The 25,672-nt window shown below is 41.6% G+C and overlaps 3 protein-coding genes across 3 annotated transcripts; all 3 read right to left on the minus strand.

The window, feature by feature from the left end:
- Positions 1–3,809: 3,809 nt before the first annotated feature.
- Positions 3,810–13,150, minus strand: LOC139654031 (ras-related protein ORAB-1-like). Its single transcript, XM_071531051.1, has 6 exons — positions 12,755–13,150; positions 8,608–8,680; positions 7,925–8,020; positions 7,184–7,279; positions 5,664–5,795; positions 3,810–5,149 (listed from the first exon to the last, which is right to left on the minus strand). Exons 1-6 carry the CDS (start codon positions 12,766–12,768, stop codon positions 4,949–4,951), a joined length of 612 nt encoding a protein of 203 aa, XP_071387152.1. The 5' UTR covers positions 12,769–13,150; the 3' UTR covers positions 3,810–4,948.
- An 87-nt stretch (positions 13,151–13,237) lies between these two features.
- On the minus strand, positions 13,238–24,878 carry LOC139654030 (N(4)-(Beta-N-acetylglucosaminyl)-L-asparaginase). The gene is made up of 11 exons (XM_071531049.1): positions 24,710–24,878; positions 18,138–18,278; positions 17,817–17,953; positions 16,692–16,848; positions 15,960–16,005; positions 15,591–15,629; positions 15,228–15,316; positions 14,943–14,958; positions 14,551–14,618; positions 14,098–14,202; positions 13,238–13,959 (listed from the first exon to the last, which is right to left on the minus strand). The coding sequence occupies exons 2-11, from the start codon at positions 18,255–18,257 to the stop codon at positions 13,831–13,833; spliced, it is 906 nt and encodes a 301-aa protein (XP_071387150.1). The 5' UTR covers positions 18,258–18,278; positions 24,710–24,878; the 3' UTR covers positions 13,238–13,830.
- LOC139654029 (uncharacterized) lies at positions 19,182–23,943 on the minus strand. Its single transcript, XM_071531048.1, has 11 exons — positions 23,345–23,943; positions 22,631–22,751; positions 22,185–22,431; positions 21,767–22,040; positions 21,506–21,683; positions 21,289–21,365; positions 20,908–21,088; positions 20,561–20,809; positions 20,236–20,407; positions 19,562–19,710; positions 19,182–19,477 (listed from the first exon to the last, which is right to left on the minus strand). Exons 1-11 carry the CDS (start codon positions 23,654–23,656, stop codon positions 19,323–19,325), a joined length of 2,115 nt encoding a protein of 704 aa, XP_071387149.1. The 5' UTR covers positions 23,657–23,943; the 3' UTR covers positions 19,182–19,322.
- Positions 24,879–25,672: the final 794 nt, after the last annotated feature.

Below are 25,672 nucleotides of genomic sequence, written 5' to 3' on the forward strand. Positions count from 1 at the left end.
CTGTACTGTCTGGTGTTCAAATGTAGAAGCAACTGGAAAGGTCTTGCTTCATTGAGAATATTAAAGACCTTCCAGTATAATACAGAATATCTGACATGATTAATTCAAAGGTCATGTTGTTTGGTTTACTGTATCATGTTTTAAGTGAAATCAGGCTTGTAAATATTTTTTTTTTTTTCCTGTAAATCAAAGTGACCACAAACAACAATCTTCATGCTTTGTTGATTTTATGAAGAATTTAAAATTAAAAATTTGAGTCCCTTTTGGCACGTCTTGGCTACAAAATATCTCTTTATATCTCAGACCACAGGCCAAATGGTGCTATAGGTAAATTCAGAGATTCTTCAAAGCTTAGACTTGGGACATTCTCATCTGAAATAATCAGGGTGCTATCAAACATTTTTTGGGGAGATATTGAGAGAATCTAATTTTCTCAGGTTTTACAGTGTATTGATGCAACATCAGTTTGGAAAAACCCCTGAATTAAGTTTTCGTTCCGAGTTTAAGTTTAAGGTTTAGTTTTAGTTGAAGTTGGTTACACACTGACAGAAAAAAAAAACAGAAGTGGTAAAATACATAAATGACAAATGCTAAGAACAAAAAACATTAGCAAAGCATTACCAGTTTCAGTTATTGTAGCTGGCTATTGCATGGTCTCTCTAACCAATAGAATGTCTGCTTGCCACCATGTAATGTTGATGTTGGATTATATGGAGCTGACAGCGGCAGAGGAACAGAGAACATACACAAACCAAGATAAATGCAAGACAGTTTGCTGATTATGAAAAGAGAGGAAAAGGTGGAAAAAAGTGAGGAGAAAAAAAATAGTGTAAGGGTCTTGGTGGATTTGTGGCTCTTGAAGGGCTTGGACAGGCCAGCTGACATCCTGCTGAAAAAGCCGTGCTTCTTCTTTGGTGTCTCAGTGGAGGAAGAAGGTGTAGTTTCAGCCTCTGTGTTGAAAAATCTGCTTCTTTATCATCAGACACGTGTTTCCATACTGCCTGCTACAGTACAGTAAATTGCAGTTCTTGTACCCAGGATTTTCTTCTTGTTTTTCTCAAATTTCAAAATGCAAATCCAATTTATCCGTTACTCTTGCGGTGTAAATTCTCTGAATCAAATCATGAAATCAAATCATCATTTTTGGGGGGAAAACTATTGTTTCATACTTGTCCTTCACAGCCAAATATCAGCCTTCATCATAGTGAATAATAATAATAATAATTTAATGTTTTCTTGCTTGTTTTATTTGACAGAAAACAGGTGGCATATTTAAAGCAAAATGGTCTCTAAGTAAAAAACAGCCACATTTAGAATAAATATTGATTATATTGTTATTAATAGAGGTATAGAAAATGTTAATGGCCAACATACTATATTTACTAATTCCATTACACTTTCACTGCTTTAGGCTGCAGGTTCCCCATAACTGCAGGAATAAAGGTGTGTTTGAAATGTGCAAAGACACTGTAACAGTAGTGTGCAAATAAATGTATTCAAATAAAATGATTCAGTTGTTCAATTCTGTAAAGTGGATAGGAAGATGACAGCAGTTCAGAAGTGGACTGCAGATTTCTTGTTCTTCCTCCGGAATATGCGGGTCAGCCAAGAAAAGAAGCCACGTGTCTTCTTCTTTGGTTTTGTTGACAGGCTGTCTTTGGCACTGGAGCTCTGAGGTCCTGCAGGTTCGACCAGTTGGACGGGTGGAGGTGTCTTCTCCAGGGTCAGACCGGACAGATCGTTTGTGTTCTTGGTCTCATAGAACAAACTGCTAGACGCCTTGATGTGAACAACAGCCTCACACACATGGAGAAGAGTGGATGAACGTGAAGCTTCAGCCTCCTGAATGGGTGGAGGGCGGTCAGCCTGGTTGTCCTTGTCCACCTTCATAGTTTCAACCTCCTGGATCAGGCTTGGTGTAGCCTTGACCTGAACCTGGATGTCTGGAGCCTGGGACTCCTGAAGCAGGTTGGTTGACCCTTCCTTCAGCAGGTGGATCAGGGTGTAGCAAGAGAGACAGGGAGTCTCCTCTGAGTTAGAGTTACTGTCAGGTCCAGCAGAGATCATGTTATACCTCTCAATGTTATCTCTTCAGTGTCATTCTGTCTATCTTCTATCTTCTTCTTCTTCTATCTGCTCTTTTTACATCCTACAATGGAGGCTGAACCCCATAATAATAACTGGGTTGAGCTGAGCCATAAGTTCAGCTTGCCCCAGGGAAAGTGGCAAACTGCTTCACACAGCTAATCAGGTCCACAGCTATGCAGTTTATGAACTCTTATTGTACATTATAAAGCCTTAAACTAATATATAATAAAGACTCAAACATATCTTCTTCCATTTAGATACAAGAATCAGGATGAAATCTCCTGAAAAATCAAATTTTTTGCCCTGGATCTCTTTCCACTATCTCCATCACAGATTCAGGGAATGAAATTACTCTTCCTAAATCTATGATCACATGGTTCATTTTGTGTATGGCTGCCCGGACACAAGGGATGGCTCATCTTAACCCACAGGCTCAACTTATCCCGTTCTCCCCTACTAATCCATTTCAAAGCGTCAGGAGCTACTGTACATCTTCTCTATATCTTCTTCTCAACCTTTTCAAGGTATTTGGAGTTCGAGAAAAGAATCCTAGAGGTCTAACTGCCATGTAGTAATTAGATCTCTGAATATTAATTGGTGTAAGTGTATCATGAGGACCTGCCCTAAGCTAGAATACAAGTTTTGATTGGCTCTGGCTGCCACTGGGTTTATGAATCTGCCTGTCTTGAGCATTTTGGAGGAGAGTAACAGTGTTTTTCAAATCTAACTAAAGATGTTGATTTTACACTTTCTTGGATAGTGGTTCCCAAGGGGTTTTAGGGGGGCCCATGGCACAAAATGACCATAATACTGTATATCTGCAGGGGGTTGATAGGGTTGTTGATCAATACCAGTGACTCAACGATTACTGCTGAGATTTCTGTCTTTCAAAACTCACTTTCCGGCCCGTACTGTTTTGAAACAAGAAGTCCCCGCCCACTGGAGCTTCAAGACGCTCCCAACACTGGCATTCAGTGCTATGACATTCAGTTAAGAAGGCTAAAATACCTCATTCTCACGCTCTAAAAAACAACTGACAAAGCAGTATTATTCCAGTATTTAGCATGGTGATATATAGATGTTTCTGTTGGATCTCTGCTCCAATTATCTTCCTTGTGTACTGTGAAAATGTGATTTTATTTATGTCAGTTATAGGCCACTGTAGCTCAAGGGGACGGGGGACCTGCTGATGTTGTTCCATTTCCTACTGGTTGCCAATAGAAGTTGATAAAGGTCATAGAATATAAGGTTGCACTCCCACCACTATTATCTCCCCATGTAGTGTAGACAGCTCTACAATTCAATACTAAATCAACATTTTGCCATATGGATTCCTGGGAACTTTTCAACTTAGCTTCAGCAGGCTTAATGTTTCTATTGGGGGTGTGTGATATGGAAATGTGTGTGAAGGCTTGTTCTAGAGAAACACTTCCTCTCTGCCTTCAACTGACATGTCAGTGATTCCGGTTTTTCTACCAAACCCTGAGTTACCTAATAGCTTCACGGGATTTCCTGTGAAATTCTGCTGACAGTGTTCAGTGGAAATTAGGCCGCGCATGAGCCATCATGAGGGTCACACTCCAGATTGGGGTTAACTAGCCAATGAATGGCTCATATGAAGAGACACATCTACGGCTATGCTGTTCTGACCGGACCTTCATATAGAATGCTTCAGGCCAGACAATAGAGCACTGTTCTAACATGTAAACACTGGAGAAACGCTCCCAGAGTTCCGTTAAAACTGAATCCAGTTGCCTTTATTATGAAAACATGAGAACATAGTGTTTTATATATGCAATTCTGTACTGAGATTACACAGGTACTGGCCAATTTGCAGACCCTAAGTTACCGGCAGTAGATTTGCCCAACAAATGTAGAATAAATAATTAAAACATCTTTTCTACGCATCTCACCAAGAATTGCAGACAGATCTTTCCGTTTCATACAGTCTGGTAGTACAATATTTATTTTTTCAGTTTAAGTGTTACATGTTGAGCAACAAACTGACAATTGTCTTCAGCCACAAATTTAATGCAGAGATAAAGAGTCAAGACTACCCCAATAATGTATTGAGCACTACAGAACTGGCAAATCAGATTTTACATATATATATATATATATAAACGTAATGTTTATGTACATATATTTTTGCACTAGACTTTAGATGCTGGACAGTGAGACACTGCTGTGCAGAAGTTGGCGAGAAAAAAAACAAAAACGAAAAAAAAAAAAACACCTTCAAAATAAAAAAGGGGGACAGACCAACACATGCTGATACAAACAGCAAAATAATCATTAAGGGACAGGAGGAAAATAAAAACGATAATGGTACATACAAACAGAAAACGTCATGAATCCGAGTCGTAATACCAACCCCGCTGTAGGAATGCAGTGAAACAGACACATTCACACACACGCGACACACACACCGTTCTCATGAACCTGCATACAGAGGGCCGAACGAAATCTAGAGTCTCTGAGAGAGGTTTGAGGTGGGAGGTGATGGGCATCAGGGGCGAGGGGACGATTAGAACTGATCCGCAGAATTATCAATTACCAGGACAATAAGAGAGGAAGGATCCTTTATTTGTTTTTTGTTGGGTTTTTTTTTGGTAGTGCGGCTACAGTATGTACAGTACAAATACAGGCAACTTCATTTTGTTTTCTCTTTTTGCTTGCACTCTCACATACGTACACATGTCGTGAATTCTTCCCTGTCCTCTCTCGTCGGGTTTTGTCGGGACACAGTGGAGTTTAGAGGGTGGCGGCCGGGGCGGCCGGGGCGGAGGGGGAAGTCGGAGTCGGAGGGTGGGGGGGTCGGAAGTGGGCCTTTTTTGTTTTCTCTCTCTCTCTCTCTCTCTCAGCAGCATCCTCCTGACGAAGGCTTGACAGTGGTGCCGGGGGTCAGCTTGACGTTGGGCTTCTCCCCGCCGCCGGCCGTGGCCCCGGGGCCCATCCGCTTCTTGATCTCGGCGGCCATGGTCATGAAGGCCTGCTCCACGTTGGTGGCGTTCTTGGCGCTGGTTTCCAAGAACGGGATGCCCAGGGAGTCGGCGAACTCCTGGGGAGGAGAGAGAGAGGAGGAGGAGGAAGGGAGGGGGGGTTTAGACGGGCTGCCTTGAAATAAGATTCAATTTTAATAATTCCCTTAGAGACGTTGGGTCATTGCCAAGGCAAAATTGTTCTAGGATACCGCAAAGAAAAATAGAGTATAAATATGAATATAGCAAATAGGGGGGGTATTAAACATAACCTGCAATTCTACCATTTCGAGAACATATCAAGTGGAAATGTATGAATATAAGGAATGACAAAAAATGTGAGTTCCAGCATTATGAGGGTGTGTAAAATAACAGCAGATGAACATACTGAGACAAAAAAAAATGAAAATATGTACACTCTTAGAAAAAAAAAAAAAGATGTCATTTTTAACACATCTCTGTGTCTTCATACAACATATCAACATAACATGTTAATGACCGAAGATGACATACAGACGTATTAAAATGACACTTGCTTTTTTAGAGTGTACAAACACTCTAAAAATATGGGCCAACCTGCCCAGAGGACCTTACCTTCGCTGTTGTGTAGTCCACCACCTTCTTTGTCGTCAGGTCACACTTGTTCCCAACCAATAGCTTGTTGACATTTTCACTGGCGTAGCGGTCGATTTCCTGTAGCCACTGTTTGACGTTGTTGAAGGATTCCTGAGGCGGGAAACGGAGACAAAAATTAACATCAACTGCATTGGGGTAAAACATATAGTACAGGACACCACACTCGATATCACCAAATGTAAACATCTGTCAATTACACTATGTCTTTTAATTGAGTGATTCTTAATGACAAAGAGTGCATTAATGGAAAAGAAACCTGTCATTACAAGGTGGGAAAATGTAAGGCCTCTAATAACTGTATTTAAGACATTTTAATACATTTTAAGACCTTCATTTTAGATCATTTAAGACTCAACCTGCAGACAAAATATACAAGGTTCCTGCTCATTCCATACTGTACTTTTGCCCAGACTTTAATTTCTCAACTGGATTTGAAGCTCTTGGTTAGTAATCAATATAATGCATGTTGACAGTGGCTCAACACCATGACAGCTAGGCCACATCACTATCGCTCAGAACTGTTCATCACAACACAAATATCACAATATGTGACATGACAGTGGGTCAACTACAATGTACATCAGATCTTTTCATTTTAGGAAAGCAATCCTCCTCATCACCAGTCCATCACCTCTATGAAAACTAGCCATGAAGAACCAACTGGGTTATGAATAAGCATTATCAATACCATGGTATTCCCTGGCTTTAAGACACTATGTGGTGACCATCAAGTGGGCCAGCTTGGTACAGGGACCCAGAGGACACAACAAGTTTTATAAGCAACCATAAGGTTATGTAGACCTCAATCACAAGCCATACACACAGAGAAGCCGTCTAAAACCTCAGTGGTAAACGTCAGGTTTTGGTGTCAGTCTCTCAGAATCAAAGAGCGAGGGCTTCTTTCTAGAGCCGCCATTTTGCACCAAGAGACGTCCAACAATCATACAGGGAGAAATCCATCACAGAAGAGGAGAGAGACCAATTTCTCCACCCACAGCAGCCTCAATAGACCAGAATGCACTGCAGCATCAAGAAATCTTCAGTTCTAAGGCGTGCAAGTCTCACTTTTTCTCAACTGGAAAGTCTTGCTCTTACTATCGCTATAGTTACCTATCTCTCCATGTGCGCATATAACCCACATCTGAATTATCACACTTTCAAGCTATTCATATGCCCACATTTGACACCTCTTCTCTGGGGGTTGTCAAAATATCTCACAGTGTAAAGACTATCTGATGGTGGACTTTTCCTGTAACTACAAATATTCACACCCTAACTCCCATAATCCACTTCTCCTATGAACAAAGAACTATACAGCATCACCATGAATGCACCGTGGGACTCAACAGAATCTGTGCTTGTTTCAATATTTCCACATGCGCCTATCTAGGTCTAGGGACCTCCAGGGGTGCTTGGGGGGAGGAAAAAATAACCTTAGCCATATTTCCATGGGTAAAAGAGGTAGTGAATAAACTGACCTGGTCCGTGACATCGTAGACTACGATGATACCGTGAGCACCTCTGTAGTAGCTGGATGTGATTGTACGAAACCTCTCTTGACCCGCCGTGTCCCACTGGCGAAGGAGAAAAAGACACAAAAAGACACCGTTCACAATTCTGGGGTGATTTCTTTCTCATCACCCTGCTGAAGTTTTAGATTTTTGTTGTTAACTGTCAGCTGGCATCGACCCCCACATGTGCAAAGTTTGGTTTTATTTGCCTTTTTAGCTCATATCAAACCGTATACCCTTTTTTTTTCACAATTTATGCCAAGAAATGACAAGAAATTCAATCAAAATCTCATTCATTTTACTTCCGGGAAAACAGAAAACTTCATTGTGTACCATAAAGTGTACATAAAAATTTCAACCATTTAAACCTTCGCACATTTTCGAACAATCCCAGCCCTCTGCCCTTCCCATCAAATAAAACTGCCTTTCTCTCCCTTCCCGATATCCCATTGGTTTACACTATGGAATGATCCCTCCCTACGTTATGTCCCGCCCCAATACATCACATTAAGGAAGCAAGATGCTCTCAAAATGCAGTTTCATTGTGCCTTTACAGTTTTATGAAGCCTGGGTACAAGCCAAATGATGACACATGTATAGGAAAATCTCAAAAATGTGCTGGCGTCAATGGGGCAAAGAAGTCCTGAAAATGTGACTTCTGAGAAAGCCAGTGAAAGGACTATGCATAGGGAAACACTGGCTACTTACGATCTGAAGTTTAATGGTCTTTCCGTCTAGTTCTATGGTTCGTATTTTGAAGTCCACACCAATAGTGCTAATGTAACTTTCTGTGTATGTGTCATCCTGGGGAGAAAGAAGAAGAGTCAGGGTTAGAAGCCTCACACATCCTGGAACACTCGCTTCCTGCTCAAGTATACGCAACACAAACAGTGCCAGTGTCAGTCAATATTAGCACTAGTGGGACTTAGCCAAGGTGTTGCTGCACTAATAGCGTCAATTGCTTTGAAATGGGGGACGTTACATATGAATGAAACACTTGAGTGTGTTCAGAGGCATATTTCAGTGTTTAATATTCAGAATATTCAAGTACACACACAGTTTGAGCTGGCACATGTAAACATCATATCCCTGGATTGGTTCTCATTCAGATCATAAGGAACCAAATTAAGATAGCTGGGATATAGGCTATTGTTATCCAAGAGAGACTGGTTTTGTCATTCTGCATGAATTCACTACATAGCAGCACTCAAAATATTGTTTTTTCCCATGTATACAAGGATATATTTGTGATTAGGATGCGAGGACACAAAGAAACAAGCTTAGAACATAAAAGACCTAAATTGGTATATTAGTTATCATTGACACTACTATGTATACTAAGAAATTACAGTGCCATTTCTAAAAATCTGTGGCGTTTTGGGGAAACTTACTGCGAATCGGAGGAGAAGGCAAGACTTTCCAACACCAGAGTCACCGATCAGGAGCAGCTTGAATAAATAGTCACTGTGGAGGAGGGCAGAGAAACACGCTCGTTAGGCTAAACAACATGCCTGGGACACATAATACCAATCCTGTCCATAACGGGCCTTCCCACAGCTTCTCAGGTTATTTGTGGTGGCGATCATGCTGGGATTAACAATGGCAGCACTGTTAATGTGTTATAATATCAGTCTAGGGAATGGATTTGTGCTGGCCATGTCTGACATCTACGAATTGGAAACACAACATTAAGTCATCTACATTCAAAGCACAAGTGCAAACAAAACCTTTGGCTTTCCTTGCACTAACAGGGTATTTTTCCTTGCAGCTTGCACAGAACCAAGACTAACTTCCCTGAATAATAAAAAACTCCCCTCGGAGCGACTTCTCAGATATTCAGAAATAGTAAACCTGGCAAGTGTCGGGAGCAGTTTAACCAAGTTACAGATTACTCATTTGACTTCAGAACAGGCTGGGGAAGTGGCAGATTCAAGAATTCACATCAACGTTTGACAGCGAGTCAGTCTCGCATAATTGTAAAACTTTCGAGTTCTGTGATTTACTGTCAGTTTCAGTTAGCTCCGAAAATGCTGATCAGCGTCGGGAGTCATTGCATCATTTGTGCTTGTGTGTGACGGGTCTGCATTTTTACAAGTAAACGAAACTTCCAGGACAATGAACCGTGCTGAGCTCAGCAACATTTTCAGAAGGAACTGCAGCTCGTTGGTGGAGACTAGCAGATCATGTGATCGGCCGTCCGAGGCCAACTGCATGAAGTAGGAAAAAACAAAGGCTTTTGAAGGCTTTCAAAAAGACACTCTTGGCCGAAAGGTGTACCCCTCCACTCCGGTTATGATTGAGCCTGGGCCTATCAGTCTGATGCGTGTTTAATGAGTTGATATAACAGCCACTGTTGAGTTAGCCAAACTCTCTGTAATTCATTTACTACGGTTTGGATTTGTCTTAACCTTGGACAGCTAATAGCACCTTTCCTTTCTCTCTTAAAACACACATATAAGTGTGGGATGTATATCGACAGCCACCATACACACATGTACATGGTGTGAGGCAGCAGGAGGAGGTGTGGACCAAATGAAACATGAGCTCGCAAGTTGCCTGGTAGGGTAGGCTACTGTGGGACCAGAATGACAGGTGCTCGTCTGTGTTTTTGGGCTACGTTTTCATTCTCTAAATAGCATTGTGTAGGCGGAGGGCAATTTGCGTACCAAGGGCAAGGCAATCCAACGTTAACTCAGAGTATCCAGCGTCAACAACCCACCTTAACACTATCTAGAAACAAAACAAGGCTCAGTGAGCATGGCTGAAACACCGGTGAGGCCTTAAATAGGCTACACAAGGAAAAACTAACAAGCCTAAGCTTTCAGGCTACCATCAAATACACTGTATACAGGCGTAGCCAACATCCTGCTCCACCTGCAAATACCCCCATGTGAATGAGGCAAAATGCTGATGCCCCCTCATCAAAATAGGTCAAAATACCAACATAATATGGAGCTATTGTCTGACACACACACACACACACACACCATCTCTGCTTCATTCCTCTAATGTTTAGCTTTGTCTAAGCTCTACTAGTGTTTAGCCAACAGGAGAATGTTCAATTTTCCTCTGCAGCAGCACCACACGTAAAAGGAAGCCTGAGGAGGTCTCCATTTCCCTGACAGAGCAGGAAATTCTGGACTTTCTCTGCACTCCATTTGAGGCCCTTCTCCTGCATGCTCTGTTCTGCTGATATAAACTACAGGAGTGATTGCCAGCAGAATAAGGTTGGACCTGGGGGGGGGGGGGGCTAGTCTTGTTCATTCTGACCCAGTCCCAGGCCTCAAGCTGTGACGGTAACAGATATTGGGCTGCCTCCAGGTTGAAATAAGATGTTGGTAGAATAAACAGAATATTCCCAACAGTAAATCCAACACCAATTTCTGCCTTATTCACGCATAGCCTGAAGCATGTCAGATATCCGTGATGAAGAAAAAAATTAATATCTCTAAATCGTCCAAGTCTGTATTTAAGAAAAAGTAGTGAAGTGATACTCAGCGGCAATACTGCCGATATTCATCATATTGAAAAAAAAGAGGCACTATGCAACTGAAGCCTCTTGCATCTGCAGAGCCTGGAAGCCTGAGTAGTCTCCAGTTCCTCCCCTTTCCCCATTGTAAAAAGTTCCAGTCATGCCCTCTTCGTTAAGCCCGTAGCTGTGGACAATGGTCGTCCCTGTGCAAGCCTGGCTACTCACTGCTCAGGAGAACTCGGAGAACTTTACCAAGTTGGAAAAAACACAGGAGTAAAATAAAGCTAGCAGACACTTCCCTGCAAACAATGTGGGGTTCAAACCGGGCAGAGAGCCAACTTTGTTACTTTAAGACTCGATGGGGGCGTCCTGGTAGCTCAGTGGGTTTGAATCTGGCCCAAGACCTTTGTCACATGTCCTCCCCGTCTCTCTCACCCAATCTTTCCTGTCCATCTCCACTTTGAAATATCTAATAATAAAAGACCAAAGTGTCCCACACCCCGCCCACCCCCCCAAAAAAAACAAAAACAGCAACACCTTCCTTTATGCCTCAGGCCTGCAAATTCCAATTATCAACCCTCTCCTAACACATCTCTGTCCACCATGGTATCCAGTTCAAAAGAATTTTAAATATGTCATGGAGTCAAACTATGCAATTTACACATTCTTGTTGGCCCTTAACTACTTCTTCATCACTTCAACTTTGACATAGATGTCTGTGTGAATGTGGCCAAACAAAATTGCAGCCTAGACCTTACTGCGGGGTAAGGGTGCATCCTTTTCATGATGCCACTCCCACAGTCAGAAGCTCTTGGACCTTGCCTGTATCTATTCCATAACAAATGAGAGGTGAATCATTAATAAAAGCTCAACGGTAGAGTGCCAGTCTACAGACGGGTATGGAAATCAATTACTGCTAGCCTGTGGAATGACAAGACTAGAAATGGTGTGAAAACACATACAACAGTGTGTCCGTGGCTTTTAGAGTGGCTAGGTTCACACATCTTTCTGTGTGGACAGAAAAATCTGTTGGTGGGCTGCCAAACGGCTCAGCGAACAAGGGAAAACCTTAATCTAAAAACTTCTAACAGAGACACCCATGTGATAATAATTTATGAATGGAAAGTAAAGGCAAGCTGAGGCAAGAGCCAATTGCTTGGCCAACGTTGCTGTGGTTAAATAGCAGGCTTGTCATATGGCATGTGACCAACACATGACTGAGAGGTTGTGGAGGGGGTGGTTCAACAAAACTGGACCATATGATGACTGATACTGAACTCTGAGTCATGTGTAGTTTAACTCCAAGTAGGGAAGGAGCTCAATTACCTGATGTAAACAATTCAGGTCTGCTACTAGTAGATTGCAAATAGCAGCAAGAAAATATGTGAGTTAAACGCCACAGACTCCATAACGACTATCAGCAACCGGCTCCAGCTTGTAGATAGCGTCCAGCAAAAAAGCCAAAGTCATTCATATGAGGTACACTGGATGACAAGTTCGTTTCACCATGATTTTATGAATTAACTAAGCTAGCTGGCTAATAAAAGACAGTGCCGCTGCCGGTACTGTCAGTTAGCAGTTAACAGACATCCACATATAAGCAGTCAGGCAGCAAGAATCTGGATGATCAACAATGCTACTCAATCTTTGACAAGCCAACGTTACCTTGAATTTACACTTTACATGAGAAACGTTGCATGTTTCGGTATCAAACCGAAAACTGTGGTACCCACGGGCTTGTATTGTCACTGACTGAACAGCTGGCTAACAGTGTTAAGCCTATATAACGTTAACGCTTGTTAACAATTGTCAGCTGGCCTAAATTAACTTTTAGGACGTTAACGGTAGCTAAGTTAGTTTCGAGTTAAACAATACGGAAAACTGGAAGTCGAAACCACCAAAATGACAAATTTGATAATGTTCACAGAATGCCAGGCAGGCACAGGTGGACAGAGGGCTAACGTCAGCTGATGTTAGCCGATAGCTCAATAGCTAATGTTACGTTAGCTACTGCAGCTACCTGTTAGCACACAAAGCTAGCTAGTTCGATTTTGCATGATACTTACTATTCGGGATTCATCGTTGACTCGTCGTACAGTAAATCCCCTCTTGTAAAATGTCACGACCTTTTCCCTGGCTTCAAATATACACCGCTGTCTGGTTGTGAAAACGGGAGCGGTAGCTAGCTTGCACTGCTCCCAAAACCAAGGCTGGCTAGTAGCTTAAAAACCCAAAATGGCTGAAACTCCAACCAGGAAATAGCTAACATTAGCTAGCTGGCTAGCTAACTCAGGAACAACACAAGGAATACGCAGCGTGGCTTGGATCTACAGCTAACTGATATTTTAAAAGAGACTCAGATAAACCGTTTTGTACCTAATGGTAACCCAAACTGAATGACTAGGGAGGATACGGCTAGGTGTCTAACCAGCTCCTTCTTTCTCTCTCTCTGTATGTTACCGCAACAGCGAACTGTCAAGCCCAGTGAAGGATTACGTCATTTAGTGAAACGTGGCAAAGACGAGTCAGCCAGTCCGCTTACAAGTCCGCCACAATAAACACAGAACCTCCGGCCACAGCTTTCAAAATAAAAGCCCAATTGACGTGTATGTGTTGCAACTCGTTAATTAACGGCGAAGCTTTTATTTTAAAGGGAAAAACAATTTATTTCCGGTCGTATTCCGACTATTTCTAGCTAGCTTGGCACAGTTGTCAGTAGGTTACAGTTTACCAACCCACTTCCACTGTACTATTGGTGTTTTGTTTGCGTTCATTCATAGCCACAATGGTTTCCCAGATTGCCATTTTTATTGATTTATGGTCGCTAACAGCCTGTATTAATGGAAATAATATCCCAAAATGGAATTCGCAATTACAATATATTAATTTAACAAAACAGTGTGCCGCAAATCCAGAAACTTCTCCTGAGTTCAAGTGAATAGTCATGAGTCATGGCTGTTTCATCACTGGCCTTAGATAACAGGTGTGAATAGGTAGGGCACATGACTAATATCTCATGTCAGCACCTGTACACAGGTACAAATAGTATGAGTCATCTTGTGGAGAACCGAGTCTTTACAGAAACCTTTGAGACTCATCAGTCATGGCAAGAACCTTTCACCCAGAGTCCATCCGTGCATCATCATTTTCTATTCCCTCCTCCATCGCTGAGGATGGAATGTGGCCGGTTAGTACGCTTCTCCACTGAAGCCTTGTCCTGGTTCCAACATGTGTAGGGGAACTCCACCGAGGAGGCGGCCCCCACCTCGCCCTGGAGGACCAACACAAACAAGAACAGGTCAAAGTAGACCGGCTTGGGAATTTAAATTAGGCGTGATGAAAAAAAATTAAAATTGAGAGTTAAATTCAGTTGAAATGATACAAGGATACAATACAATGTAAACTGTACCTTCATGTTCAGAGCTATCAGTCCAATCTCAAAGCAGCTATCTGGGCTGGTCCTCCTGATGATGTCATCCAGGACGGCCTGACAGGCGTCGCTGGGGGACGAGCCCTCGGAGACGAGAAGCAAACGGTTAGGACGGGTGACGGACAAGCCAATTAGACTGAATGGAACCACATTCAATGAACATTTGCTTGTCTGGATACATTTCTCATCTGTAATTTCTGATCATGTGAACATCTTAGCGTATGTCTGCATTATTATTATCCTGGGTTTCAGTGAGAGTTTTAGTGTCCTAATGTTCTAATGGGTTGTATGGAAATCTTCATTTCCAAGATACATCAGTGAAGTGTCATAGATTTTTTACAGCCCCTTTAAGAGGTAGACCAACTATGTTGATAGTGGTATGTTCATTAAAATGATTTTCAGTTATTTTCTGTGAATCAGGGGTTTCCTTACCTGTTTCATCAGCTGGACTACATGGAAGCTGGGGCAGTAACACATGATCTTGTCCCCATCACCTGTGGCTGAACACAGAAGAGACTGGAAGACACTATCTACTGATCATCTAAATGATCATGCTGACTACACAGTTCTTCTTCTATTTATTCCAAACAAACTGGAAACGTAAAATGCATCACTTCCTGTGCACCAGAGGATTTTTCCCAGGAAAGAGCTGCCAGTTACAGACTGTTTAGAACAGCAAATGTAAAAGCTTTCATAGGTTGAATCACTATTGTGTTATAGCAATAGCCAATGACAGAAGCAAAACAGACATTCATTTATATGAACATGTCACAGATTATTACTTTAATACTGCATAGAAAACGAGCATCATAAAATTCACATACCTGCAGCAGCCCCCACCTGGGAAAAATGTATAATGAATTTACAATTACTTACCCTAAAATGGTTTTGTTGTATTATAGCTGTATACTCATAGTAGTAAGGATGTTATGTTTGTGACAGGTGAGCTCTGTCAGTCATCCCACACTTGATTCATCAAAAAACCAAACTGAATACTGAAATCTTGCTGTCATGTGAATGACATTGTGTCTTTTTATGAAATGTAAAAAGTGCAGCATCCAACAATGTTAGCATAGATGCTGATGGGGCGGAGTTGGGGGTTAACTTGCCATGTTCTCGGCATATAAGCCGCAGCCAGGTAGGGGGGAGTCTCCTACCCTTCCTGGGGATTTGAAGGGGGCTCCAGAGGTGGACACACCTGCAAGACAGAGCAGGGACATCAGATGGGCTCACTTCACTGACTGAGAGCCTCAAATTCTTGTCAATAATTCCCCAAATCTTTCCGATTATCGATACAGATGTTGGTTACACAGTCGTATTTGTTGAAATGATTATGAATAAATCATTTAAAAAAGACGGGACAGACCAGGCTAGGCCACAAATAGGATCAGGACAATGGTACATGAAAAAAGAGACATGATCAACATCTGAAATGGGAATGACAGACAATACGAGGAAGGAAACTGACTCACCGACAGTTATGTTCCCCATGTTGTCCAGAGCGATGAGGCCTTGAGAGAGACCAGAGACACCAATTTCACTTCTAGTTTTCAGAGCAATTGCGTAAAAATTATGATTACGGCATAAATCGGTCAAATGTTCAAACAGGTTAAGACATGATTTGACTCTTACAAACAAAACCACTCTCACCACATATGAGAAAAGCATGCAAACTCGCAAAATTTAGTGCCAGAGGGAGAAGGGCCATGGCATGGATTCTTGGTTAAAGTGAGATGTGACAAGACAGTTTGGTTCCTTGCATGGATTAGAGTTCCCTCTACTGTATTAAAACTGTTACTACACCAGGACCAGCACCACATTAAATTCATGAAAAGCCTTACCAAGTGTGTCATGACCACTGACCCTCTGCTGCTTTTCAACATATTCCTATAAGTGGGAAGAATAAGCGTATGATCATTGACTTTAGAGAGGCACCAACAAACTGACAATCACTAAAGGTGTTGAGACCGAGTTGGTGGAATACTACAACTATTTGGGTACTGCTTGATAAGAAATTGAGGTCCAGATTCACTTAAGGATTATACAGGGAAGAGCACACTAGGAAGCCATAGTATTCAATAAGTGTGTGTAATGAGTGGAAAGTTGCCTGATAATTATGGTAAAAAAAAAAAACATGGCTTTTACGATATGATATATGATATGATATGATATGTGATATACGATACGGTATGATACGAAACAGTTAGTAATATGAGTTGAAAAACTACTAGCTGTAGTGGAAATATCCCAATGTGAAGCCAGTTATTGAATTAGAAAAATACACCACCAAAAACAACATGGGCCCAGCAATGCAAGGTACATCACCAATAACTGTTTTTTTCCATAAACTCTTTGATCATTTTGTCATGGGAATAAGCACAGAAAGCTAATATGTCCTTGTGTTGAAGGCATCTGTTCACTAAACATCTCAGTGGTGGCTGTGTTTTTCAACTCCTCCACACATGAAACGACATATTGCAATCATATATCATAATTTGCTGGCAGCCGCTGTACAGTAGGTCTACCTAGTAGGAGACCAGCGTGATGATCCAGTGAAACGGTATGGCTGGTACCTGGTAAGCCTGTGTGGAGTGTGCAGTCAGCAGGCTGTCATTGGGCTCTACGGTGAAGCCCTGCTCCTTGGCGAAGGCCACCGCTCCCTCTCCAACCAGCAGACTGTGAGGGCTTCTGTCCATCACCCTGCGAGCAACACGCACCGCAGACCCCACCCTGGACATACAAGCCGTGCACGTGTTGATGTACACACGTATGTAGAATCAGAATCAGTTTTAATGGCCAGTAACATTAACCATAAGTACACAAAACCTATAAATATGAACAATTTAGAAGTAGAAATTTAGGTAACAGATCTCTTTTTTACGTCTTTTCTGTACAGTATGCACATGGTTCTCGGTTGGAACCTGAAGGAATCTATGGAAGTCAGTAATAGAAAAAAAGAAAGTATAAATATATACAAGTCTGGATAATATTTCAATGGGTTCTGAGAGTTTTGCACACCCCAATGAGAAATAAAGGTTGTACACATGAGTTGGACGGGTATAAACAGAGTGTAAATAGGTATAAATATATAACCAGTGGTGGTATGTAACTAAGTGCATTTACTCAAGTACTGTACTTAAGTACAATTTAGAGGTACTTGTACTTTACTTGAGTATTTTCATTTCATGCTACTTTATACTTCTGCTCCACTACATTTCAGAGGGAAATATTGTACTTTTTACTCCACTACATTTATTTCACAGCTTTAGTTACTAGTTACTTTGCAGATTTAGATTATTAATACAAATGATAAATCAACTAATAAATTATGATATATTTTTATAGGTTAAGCTACCCAGCAGTATATAAAGTAATTAAAATTAGCTCCACCTTTACCAGCTGCAACATTAAAGTGATGAATACATTAATGCATCAATAATTATAGTCCAATAACATGATATATATGATTCTGAAATGGGCCATTGTGCATAATGACTACTTTTACTTTAAGTATATTTTGACTTAAGTAAGATTTTGAATGCAGGACTTTTACTTGTAACAAAGTATTTTTACACTGTGGTATTGCTACTTTTACTTAAGTCAAAGATCTGAATACTTCTTCCACCACTGTATATAACTATACAGCCAGAACAAAATTGAGTATATAAAAACTGACTCTAGGTCAGCAGGTCTCTCACCCTCGCAGTGCCGCCACAGCGCCGAACCTCCCCGCTCTGCCCTCCATGATGGCAGCATCACACTCCAGCACTCCTCCGCTGTTGGGGAAACCTCCTCTGCCCACGATGTGGCGCCCGGTCTCTGGGTCGTTCTCCACCTTTTAGACACACACAACAGCATATCATTGACTTGGAATGTATATCATTACAGCATGATATTGTTTAGTTCAGTCTAGGCTGAAAACTAAGGGGGATTGAGGTTTCACTATCAGTGCCTGAACGGTGTCAGTGTGTCCTCCTTTAAACGTGTAAAAAGAGGAAAAAGGGACATTGACTTCACACCTGATACCGACCTGCCAAGGCTTCCTCCACAGCGTCAGTGGCATGGCGTCCAGCACTGATGAGGTGGCGCAGTCTGTCTACAGCAGGCTCAGAGAAGGCCCATGTCCCCACTGCTGCCATGCTCCCTCACTGGAACCTAACCTAAAATAAAAGATGGAGAGAAAATTCAAATATAGTTTGTGTTGTACATCCTATTTTCTATAGGAAGAGAAAAATGTTTGGGGACATCTTACATCTACAGTAGTCCTTCATTTCTCTCTCTCATACACAATTTAAACTTTGCTCTATATGCTAGGAGGCAGCCAGGTTTTCAACACATTAGCCATATTTGACACTTTCCACTGCTCTATTTTATGTCTTGAGCCCCATTCAAAAACGTTTGTGTGGTGTCATGTACCAAAAACACTCTCAATCCGGTTTTACACGTTCATTCTCCAGCATCTCTGAGCCTCGCCAAGAACGGGCTGTTTTTGCTGCTGTCTTTAAGGCTTATTAATATTAATGACCCTCTGCTCTGATTGGCTAACCGTTTCGCGAGACAGCCACGACACACCACGCCCCCCCCCCCACCAGCTACAGGTGATGAGCTGTAGGCAGAGAGAGACAGAGAGGGAGGCGCTGTTTGATTCAGTAATAAATAATAGTAAACTTTATCTCATCTTTAAGTTCATCTTCATCCTTATCCTTTTTTCTCAAAGCAGGATGCTTATTCTAGTGTAACTAGTTTTACACAATGAGGTTTGTTGACACCCAGAGTTTTGTTTTTACTTTTTTTCAGTTCCGTTTCTGACAAGAAAATCGAATGACCAAGAAATACACAGACCTTTGTAATATAGCACACGCCTTATTTCCAAGTCTCGCCATTACCTCACAAGTATTTCAATATCTCATTGTGCACTTATATGGGTTAGTCATACTGGGTTAGTAATACTGCATGAACCAGCAAATGAAATGTGAAGAAAAACAAGAAAAATGTAATGTGTGAACAAGAAAATAAATTTATTTGAGTAAATTTACAATATAATGAAAAACAAATACGTTATGTTATAATACAATTTATTGATAAACTGCTCTATAACCACACTGTATACTCTGCCCTCTGTTACAGGCATCTGGCGGGGGAGGGGTCAGGGTCTTAACGCACTCGACAGGACCTCCCCAATGCGGCAGGCAGCCATGTTGGATTTAGACAATGACTTCAATGACTTCATCCTTCAGAAGTCTGTCGTACAGGGAAGAGAGAGTCTCTGGGGTGTGAATCTCCTGTACCTCCTCCATGTAGGGTGCGGGGTCATGGAGCACCTTTTCAAACAGGAGTTCCATCAGATCCTTGATGTAACCTGAAAAACAGGATTTCACCAGCGTTACTAAACTGTAAATATGTCATTTTTATATTGTGAAACATACATCTTTTTATAACTCACAGTATGTTGGTTCCGTTTTCCCTGGTTCTGCAGTGCATTCGCCCTTTATGGCCGTGGGGAATTTGACCTTGCAGACAGGCTTTCCAGCAGATGCTGTTGCTTGTGGGCAGTGAGCGTTTTCATTGAAATGCATGGCCGACAGGTACAACCTAAAACATAGATATGGTCATTATATTTGAATCCGATTGTATACAAGGATCTGATCTGCTTTCACCTGCGTCCGTCCATCTGTCTTTTAGCAAGATATCTCAAAAAGTTGGGCACGGATTTGCACAAAACTTGGTATGAAGGTTGGTTATGGGCCAAGGAAGACCGGATTAACTATTCATGTCGATTGGCCAAAAGGGTGTGGCTTATCACCAAAATGTGCATACTGAGCACATTTTCTAGTTGTTATTTAGGTAGGCAAAATTATGAAATGGAATGAAAAATGACACCAGTTAGCATTCACAAGATGGATAGATGTCAGTTTCACAAATATATTTTGAATACCTTATAAAATCCTTCCTAACCATTTGGCCAGGTGGCTTTCACAGCTTGAATGATTTATTGTCTCTCAAAGTTACAGTATATGTACACACACACAGCTGAGCATGGTTTTGTGACATGACTAAAATAAGAGTGAGACTATTATATATATACATATATATACACAGTGGACTGTCAGCACATACCTGCACAGCATTACATCAAAAGGCAAGACCACATTCTTGGGTGCGAAGCGTGGGATCACGCTGTGAAACTGCTCTAGAGAAGAAGTCTGGTGGTGTGGGCTCAGCTTCTCCACATCTCTGAGGACTCTCTTGCTGGTCAGGACCTTCTCAACTTTGTAGAGTGCCTTTGAACCTGGAATAACCACAAATGTTGATGAAATGGAGATAACAGTTAGGAGGCAGGAGAAATACCTGACATGTAGCCTAGTATTTCTTATGTTTATATGTATTGAACTGAAATATTATGAGGCTACAGTTTTGTTAGAGCAACATTTAGAGTACACACCTGGTTGGAACCACTTGCTCCAGTCTGTAGATGTCCGGTCTGGATGTTCACACTTTGGGAAGATGGGGTCATCGTGCTTGTGGATGCCTTGAATGTGGTTGATGAGTGACTTCCACTTCGCCACTATCTCTGGTCCTGATGTAGAGGAGGTTGCGCTCCAGTAGATGTGGTTCTTGATGCTACGCTGCCACTTTTTCACCAACTGGCAGTCCCTCTGTCTAGCAATCTTGTCCAACTTCTTAGACAACCCTAATAAAACGCACAATTTGATTAAGTAAACTGATAACGTACAAATAAAATCTCTGTGAACCACAAATTAAAATGGTATGAAAAAAAACAACCGTTACCTTTCTCCAGATGCCGGACATCATAGAACTGTCTGATGTTACGCTCCATCAGAAATTTCTGGATCTGCGGGCGACGGTCAGTGACAATGTAGTCCAAGGTCAGACCACTTGCCTCCAGACGTTCCAGGCTTCTTTTCAGACCCTCCAGCTCCATGTGGTATCTACCTCCCACCTCAGTGCTCTGATGGTGGAGAAAAAAAAGACAAATATAAAGTATTTACAAATGTGCTCAAGTAAGATAATGTACTTATTCTATAACTGACAAAGCAAAGCTATTGAGGTTTGAGGCAAAGTTGGTCTGGTCTCTCCACATTGAATACTGTGTCCAAATTTCGACTTAATGCAAAAATATAATTAATGTGTGCAAAGTTTCTCACTAACCTGTACCAGTTGGATGTCGATGATGGTGTTGCTGTCAAGGTGCATCAGAGTGTAGCTGCCAAACTTGGCAGAGCGGCCTTAAATATAGATTAAATGATTACTAGGGGGTAAAGGATAATGTATGCACCTTCAAACATGCTGTTCATTACACCTGATTATAAAACAGAATGATACCTCAAACAACATTAAAAAAGGTTGTGGCAATAACAGTTTTTACCTGGTTTGTCTGCCCTCATATCACCGCCAACTACGACCTTGTCTTCCTGGCTCAGCTGGTGCAAGAGATTCTCCTGTCCGTTCTTCCATTTGTGGATGATGGTGGGTTCCAGGTACATCCGGGCGTGCCTTCTAAAGGTGTCGTACCGGAAAATCTTGACGTGCATTGCCTTGCATATCTAATATCAAAGAATGATTAAAGAGTTGGTTTTGATATATGTCGCACTCCATTCCACTACCAACATGAATTCCACTCCAATACCTTTTCCAGCTGGAAGAAGGATGCACCGCTGAAATAAATGGCCGCCGACAGCTGAAGGTTGCCAACGGGGGTGCTTCCGACAACGGGCTGGCTCTTCCATTGTCTGAAGTACTGACAATATGGGCAGAGTTGATCTACCGCCAAGAAAGTCCCGTGTCTTCGTGGACGGACGTCACAGACTCGTTGGCACTGAGGGCAGGTCTGAAAAAGCTCCAGGAGGCAGTTTTCAAAAACAATATATTTTGGTTCCTCATAGGTGGACCTTGATGTGGGCCTGCTTTCAGAAAAACATAAAAATAAAAAAGGAAATAAAGTCAAACTGTATCATATCAGGAGCACTCAGAATTTCATTTGCGTCAATAATACTGAAAGCCAAATATAAATAGAGAATGTGCAGAGATAACATAACGGCACTTACGAAAGATGTGACGACTCTGTCACAGCAGTAACGGAGTCTTCGGGGTTATATGTGGAATTATGAGGCTGAGGAATCTCCGTGGGAAGACTTTCCTCCTCTTCATCCTCCTCCTCAACGTCAAGACGAGGTCTCTTCGCTGGTCTCGAAGCCTTCACAGGTGTTAATGTCTTTGGTGGTTTTGCAGTCGTCCAGGGGGCGGCAGTGGAGTCAACCCCTGCACATTTACAAGACACTGCTGCCTGTGTGGCTAGTAAGACAACAAGCACAGTGGATTCATTTTTTAATGGTTCATCATGATGAGAGATGATTTGACTAAAATATAAGACTAAATACCATGGTATGTGAGTAAGATGAAAGCATATACATACAAATCTGTCGTTTAGTCTATTCATTGTGTACAATGAGTACAATTGATTTATGTAGCCCACACAGGCTACATTACACACCTTTGCTTCTTACGTGGGGCCTCAGGGTCCCAATGGACAGCTGTGTGGCGACAGTTGCCAGAGTTGGGGGGTCAGTTTGGGTGCCAACGTGCTTTACAGTGGAGGTCTGCTGTGATGTACCCTAAAGGCAAAGAAAACAATAGCGTGGACAAAATAAACATATGAATCACTGGTTTGGTGGATATTAATCCAGAAGACACAGCAACATGACAATATAACGTAAATGTAAGTATTGTCGGAGCCATTGTGACACTACACTCTTTGTCTTTGCGTCGGCCAACCGCTCGCTCACTAGCTAGCTGCTAGCTAACTTAGCAAAGATATTAGCAAACGTTTGTGTTAGCATATCACCAGTGTGTCTGATTACTATGGAAGCCCATTCCCGCCACTCAATAAAATAAAAAACGCAATTCTGACTTTATATCTCAGAGTTCTGACTTTATATCTCGGAATTCTGACTTTATATCTCGAAATCATGACTTTTTTTTTTTCATGATTCTGAGTTTATATATCGGAATTCTGAATTTTTTTTTTTTCTTGCAAAAAAGTCTGAATTGTGAGATATAAAGTCAGAAGTGGAAGCAAAAGTCACAATTGCGAGGAAAAAAACCTCACAACTGAGTCATTTTGTATTTTATTGAGTGGCGGGAATGGGCTTCCATAGATTATGCTGCCTCCTCGATAAAACATAAAATATTTTGCCGATATACTTACGGGTTGCGGGTTTGGAGTTGGACCAGGTTGCGGGTTTGGAGTACCGTTAGGGTCCAATAAAGTTGGAATTGCAGTATCCTTCAAAAGTAACTTATCGGCAAATCCTGCTTTGTGTTGTGCGAGGTTGAGGAAGCAATCGGCGCTGAAATGGACTGAACAAACACTCAAGTTCTGACTAAACTTCTGTGGAACGTGGGTGAAGAGAAACTTTAGCCACTCCATTCTAATGAGTGGATCCTTTGGAAGGCTATGAAGTGAAACTACAAATCGTGATTCCTGACAGCCAACAACTGCACAATGTTTTCTGGACATTCTTTTCCGTGCTATGCTAATTTATGCTACAGACAATAGGGTTTGTTACTCCGCATTCAGTTACCGGGTGGGCAATGGCGGACAGTGCTAGAGGCACATCACAAAATTAGGGAAGTCCAAACTGCTCGAGGCACAGTTTCCTTATATGGACGGTGTGGGTTTAGTTGGGGCCGTGCGTTTTGATAATTCCATGAGGTTTAGATAGCGCTTCCAACTCCGTTATAATCAAAGAGGCAAGAAAAATCCTGTTTTCCACAATATGGGACCTTTAACTTGGTGCCACCAAACTTTATTGAGTGTAAGTTATATAGTCAGTGTAAAGTTTTATACAACAGTTATCTTGTCTGAAAGGGAAAGTCAGGCTAAACTCCAAACTGGCGTACTCCTACATATCATTCACCACTTGCACTAATTTCACGAGTGGTTTGTACGTCATGTACCATTCCCACAATCCACCAAAATACACAGTGGAATAACGATAGCAGCGTGAACCAAGTCTAAAAGCCGAGACGTTATTGAATTTAGTGCTGTTTGGTGGATTATCTGTAAACCGAATTTACAAATGGAACCTAACTATTCGTAGACGGCCCTACATCATGTTACACAAGGAGTGTATATGTTTGACGATAAGCAAACAGCATAAATGTGGCGGATTTTGAATGGAGGTCGGCGTGACACGCTGCGGCTACACTTTTTTGGAGCGTCAACAAGGTGGGAGAGGCAGAAATATAGCTTTGCTTATAACGGTATTACAAGAAAAAAGACTATAGCCTACAGTATAAATTAAATAAGAAGCTGACCTGGAAAACCTACAATTATCCCAACGCTTCCGTTTTATCTTTGTTTTGGTTGTACTGTAGTTCCTGTAGCCCCTATTTTTTCCAAAACAAACGGAGACTCTCTCAAGAAGTCATGTTTTATCGTTAAGGCTGAATGGTTGAATTCTGCATCAAAACAGACCAGTGGGTCAATTTACACGGTTCTTCGCGAAATTGCATTAAGTTCGGATGTAACATAGCCTAACTAACTGAGACTTTACAATGCATTTCTCACCAGACGCGTGTTGCAAGTTCGGTTACGTTGGCTAGTTTAGCGTGTTTTTCTTGGTTGGTGGCGTATTGTTCCAAGAAAGCCGCAGAAATATATTAACTCTAGTAGGTTAACGTTAATGTTGCAATACACAGTCTGTGACAAAACCAATGTGGCTTTATAACGTTAGTATCCGGCAAATCTAAAACTCACACACTTCCTTGTTTTGGAACTTGCGCATGCGTAATCGCCTGTATAGTGGTTAACGTTATGCTGCATTCATGTCCCATGGGAAAGACAATTGCACTGTTCCAATACCCTGAGCTATCAGGTGGTAAATACGAAAAATACCGCTCAACACAGCTTTCGGGTGGTAAATATTACTTAAAAATACCGTTCACATCAGAGGAAGACGAAGAACGTGGTGACATCCACACCCACATACAAAATCATTTAATTTTATTAATGAATTTAATCAAATTGCAGGCAACATTACTCGGTTTTATTCATTATTTGGACCTAAGTCTATTTTTATTATCTCGGACTGCCAACATTGATGGATTTACTGCCATGTTTGCAGCCTGTGTTGATAGATTTCTGCAATTCGTAATGCCAAGTGGGAGCTCGATTATTATTATTAGGGGAGTGTCTTATGTTATCATTGTTATTTTCCATTCTGTCTATTAAAGCTAATCTAATCTAGTAAACTAATAACACCTATGACACAGGGAAGGCTGGTCTATATGGTAGGGAAGAAAATATTCCACAATTTTTAAAAACCTTTTCCTTAAAAAGTAGGGTGTTAGTCTTGTGTAGGCCTAGAGTAGACCTAAATAGCTACACATTTTTGCAATGAAGTGTCCAACTCATTTTTTACAGAAACAGGTATTTATTTTATCTACTGTCTGTTTCTGCTGTGCCCCTGGCTGGCTGTTGAGTGTGGCTGTAGCAGTCCGTTGAGCCATTTTCTCTGAGCGCTGCCTCATC

The sequence above is a fragment of the Centroberyx affinis genome, unplaced genomic scaffold (genome assembly GCF_046629955.1).
Source record: "Centroberyx affinis isolate AG114_WGS23_722 - 3 ecotype Tasmania unplaced genomic scaffold, CSIRO-AGI_Caff_v1 ptg002025l_1, whole genome shotgun sequence".
NCBI classification, from domain to species: domain Eukaryota; kingdom Metazoa; phylum Chordata; class Actinopteri; order Beryciformes; family Berycidae; genus Centroberyx; species Centroberyx affinis.

Coding starts and splice junctions, on each gene's coding strand:
- LOC139654031 (XM_071531051.1), bottom strand. Junction 8,021..8,607: donor GCCTTCTCCTCCGATTCGCA/GTAAGTTTCCCC, acceptor CTTTCTCCCCAG/GATGACACATACACAGAAAG. Junction 7,280..7,924: donor AGACCATTAAACTTCAGATC/GTAAGTAGCCAG, acceptor CTCCTTCGCCAG/TGGGACACGGCGGGTCAAGA.
- LOC139654030 (XM_071531049.1), bottom strand. CDS start 18,257: ATGGCAGCAGTGGGGACATGGGCCTTCTCTGAGCCTGCTGTAGACAGA. Junction 17,954..18,137: donor CCTTGGCAGGTCGGTATCAG/GTGTGAAGTCAA, acceptor TGTGTCTAAAAG/GTGGAGAACGACCCAGAGAC. Junction 14,203..14,550: donor TAGTCCAGCTGATGAAACAG/GTAAGGAAACCC, acceptor CTCGTCTCCGAG/GGCTCGTCCCCCAGCGACGC.
- LOC139654029 (XM_071531048.1), bottom strand. CDS start 23,656: ATGTCCAGAAAACATTGTGCAGTTGTTGGCTGTCAGGAATCACGATTT. Junction 21,684..21,766: donor CCTTCTTCCAGCTGGAAAAG/GTATTGGAGTGG, acceptor CTTTGATATTAG/ATATGCAAGGCAATGCACGT. Junction 20,810..20,907: donor TGTCCGGCATCTGGAGAAAG/GTAACGGTTGTT, acceptor GCGTTTTATTAG/GGTTGTCTAAGAAGTTGGAC.